The 3,099-nt window shown below is 42.1% G+C and overlaps 1 protein-coding gene across 1 annotated transcript; it reads right to left on the minus strand.

Annotated features, from left to right (window-relative positions):
* Nucleotides 1-770: 770 nt before the first annotated feature.
* On the minus strand, nucleotides 771-2,808 carry LOC131072492 (mitogen-activated protein kinase kinase kinase 20). Its single transcript, XM_058008656.2, has one exon. It carries the CDS (start codon nucleotides 2,369-2,371, stop codon nucleotides 773-775), a length of 1,599 nt encoding a protein of 532 aa, XP_057864639.2. The 5' UTR covers nucleotides 2,372-2,808; the 3' UTR covers nucleotides 771-772.
* Between the last annotated feature and the right edge of the window lie 291 nt (nucleotides 2,809-3,099).

Genomic DNA, 3,099 nt, shown 5'->3' on the forward strand with positions numbered 1-3,099 from the left:
TAGTCCAAAATGGTAACATTTCTATCACTTAATTATTACACAAGTTACAATGAAAGCATAAAGGAAGTATTTTAAGTCAACTACTAGTGTTATTAGGTGCCACCACGTTTTCATATACCTAAGTCAAATCTCAAAAATTCATTGAGAATTGTTATAGTTCTACCTAAAATTTATGAAAGTAATTTTATTCTTTTGGTTGAAATAATTAATCATTTTCTATAATAATGTAGACATTGTTAGCAACCATCGAAGTGGATTTAAATCTTGGGCAGATTCACCAACTTTTTTGTGAGCTTATCCATGTAACCACGAAATCATAGCGGATAGTGTGTAATTTGAAAAAAAGCAAAAAAGTCTATTATGATAATGAAAATGGGTGTCGACTATTGAAATCGTATTACAATGAATGAAAACGGTGTTATTTTGAGAGGATTGTATTGTTTTGTCATAGATTTTAAGTGGAAAGTGGTTGATAATAATGTGTTCTCAAGAATTTTTCATACAATTTCATAATTAATTGATTCTTAATATGATTAAATACTTAAAAAAATTCCCTCCAAATTGAAATGGTGATGTTCAATGATGTTAGCTTAAAGGCCCCGAAAATGTTATTACTGGCAGATCAGATCTTTTGGAGGGTTTTGAATTGAATCGAAGATATTTTAATCTACACCATTTGTAGTTAGAAAAGGGGGAAAAATCTCTTGTGCATAAAAGGACTAAAGCTAAATCCAAAAAAGAGAGGTGATATTTAGTTTCCAAGAGGCATAGATCACCAACGTGGCCGAATTAAATAATTTGGAATTAATTGTGAAATAAAAGTACAATATGCTGTGTACAGTTGCCCCTCGATGACTGTTTTGCGGCAACGTGGTTCATCATACAAACGATTACAAGAAAAGTAATTTTTTTCCCGAGCGGTATTACACACCGACAGAATTTGTGCTCTGTGATGGACACCCTCGTGGCAATGGTGGACAACGGTGTGCTCCAGAGATTTTTCACACAATTCTTGAACCTGATCGATCAAAGGGGCTGCTTTAACTAGATTACACTCCTGCATCCCCTGTTCTGTAGATGCCTCTGCAACTAAGCTTCTATTGGTGGATTCTGGTTTTTCCTGTTCTCGATCGCTCTCTTGCAATCTGGAACTTGATTCTACTGGAATTGATTCAAGAACATTTGATGATGGAGACTTGGATCTCACTACAATCCAGTCGCCATTGAAAGAGCTTGTAGACCAATTAGGCCTCTGACAACCTGCAGCCAAGGCTGCAATTCTGTCCCTTGGAGAGGGCCTTATAACCGGCACCTGTGCAGAAGGTCTCGGAATGTCCAAGGACAGAATTGGAACAGTCTGAGACAGGCTAGAAGAGCAAGAATCCCAATCAGGCCTCTGAAAATCCAGAATGCTGGTGGGAGACAGGGGAGCCCTTTTAACCTCAGAGCAGCAGTCGGTCTCATGGAGGAAAGGATGATTCAACAGCTGTGCAGCAGTCCACCTCTGCTTCGGATCTCTCCGCAAGCATTTCTCAAGAAAATCCCGGCATTGAGTAGAAACACAGGCGGGCAAGTCTGGAACTTCGTCTGTACAGGCGATGCGAAACATGGCGGCCAGGGGATTCGAAACCTCACTCCAAGGCAACCTTCCAGTCGCCATTTCCACAACTGTGCAACCCAGAGACCAAATATCCGAGGGCGGCCCCTGTTCCAACCGGTTCATTACCTCTGGAGCCATCCACAATGGCGTCCCTCTCAAATCTTTCAAAAATCCCCTTTCCTCTGCCCTCCTGGCAGATCCAAAATCCCCAAGCTTTACCGCACCACACGCCCCCAAAAGCACATTTTTGCCCTTAATATCACAGTGCACAATCCCCTGCCTGTGGAGATAATCCAATCCAAGGAGAATCCCACGAGTGTGGTCTCTGATCACCGATTCCTCCATTTTTCCACCAATATTACTCAGAAGATCCGCTATACTCCCGCCTGGCATGTACTCCATCATCAGATTACAAACCTCCACTCCGTTCTGAAAGCCCTGCTCCTTCCCCAGGCATCGCACAACGTATGGAGAATCCAAACAACTGAGAACATTATACTCATTCTCTAAACAAGAAACAGAACTTGCCGCCATGGATTTCACTGCAAAGAGCTCGCCATTAGTCTTGCTTATGCCAAGGCTAACTGTCCCAAATGCTCCGGACCCAATAATGGCGCCCCTTACCCAGAGATCCCTCTCGCTTATTCCTCCCATTTTGTGCAATTGAAAAATGAAAAAGTGAATGGTGAATGTTGAATGTTCTGAGTGGGCTTGTTGTTTATATAAGAGCCAAATGTTGCTGTCAATTTGAAAGGGCAAGGCATGGAACATGTTCGTTAGTTACCTGCCCAAGGTAGATGGTGGCCGTCTGCTACAGCTGTTTCTCGTGCAATTTCAATCACAATGCTGCTCAACAAACAAAAAAATTATTCATTGTCATCGTAAGCACTCCACTCAACTCCACTCCACTGGAATTCGATCGCTGGGCCGGCCAACGTCTCTGCGGTTGCCAGATGGCAGATCCACCTCTCTTGATATAATCACGAGTTTTCTGACACGTCAGACACCACCCGTGTAGTGCAGGTTTTACATCTGTAGCGTTGACATTTTAGCTGGCAAAGATAACAGAGAAAAGTTGACGCCAACGCCACCGCCACCTGCCCTTTGGTGGAAGTTTGGTAGATACTTAACGGCATTGACATGCAATGGCTGAGTCAGCAGGGCAATCGACTTGGATTTTAAGCCAAAGTTTTGGCTTAACGGCTATTTTGTTTTCTTGGCAAACACGCTCCGAACAAAATAATAGGTTAGCAAATGTCGGCTTCAACGGAGGAGATCTGTAGGTTTTGATGGCTTTGGTGTTTTTTTCACATATAAAAAGGAAATCTTGTATTATGGGCCACGTCATGCTTCTCTCCTCTCCATGGTGTTGGTTTTGTTGCTTGCTTTTTTATTCTTTTAGATTATGCCGACAAAATATTGCCATCTGTTGTTTTCCTACTTTCTACAGAATTGAGGGAAATGTATAAAATTATATCGCCTCCGCCCGCCTTGACATA

Source organism: Cryptomeria japonica, chromosome 1, assembly GCF_030272615.1.
Source record: "Cryptomeria japonica chromosome 1, Sugi_1.0, whole genome shotgun sequence".
Classification (NCBI taxonomy): Eukaryota; Viridiplantae; Streptophyta; class Pinopsida; order Cupressales; family Cupressaceae; genus Cryptomeria; species Cryptomeria japonica.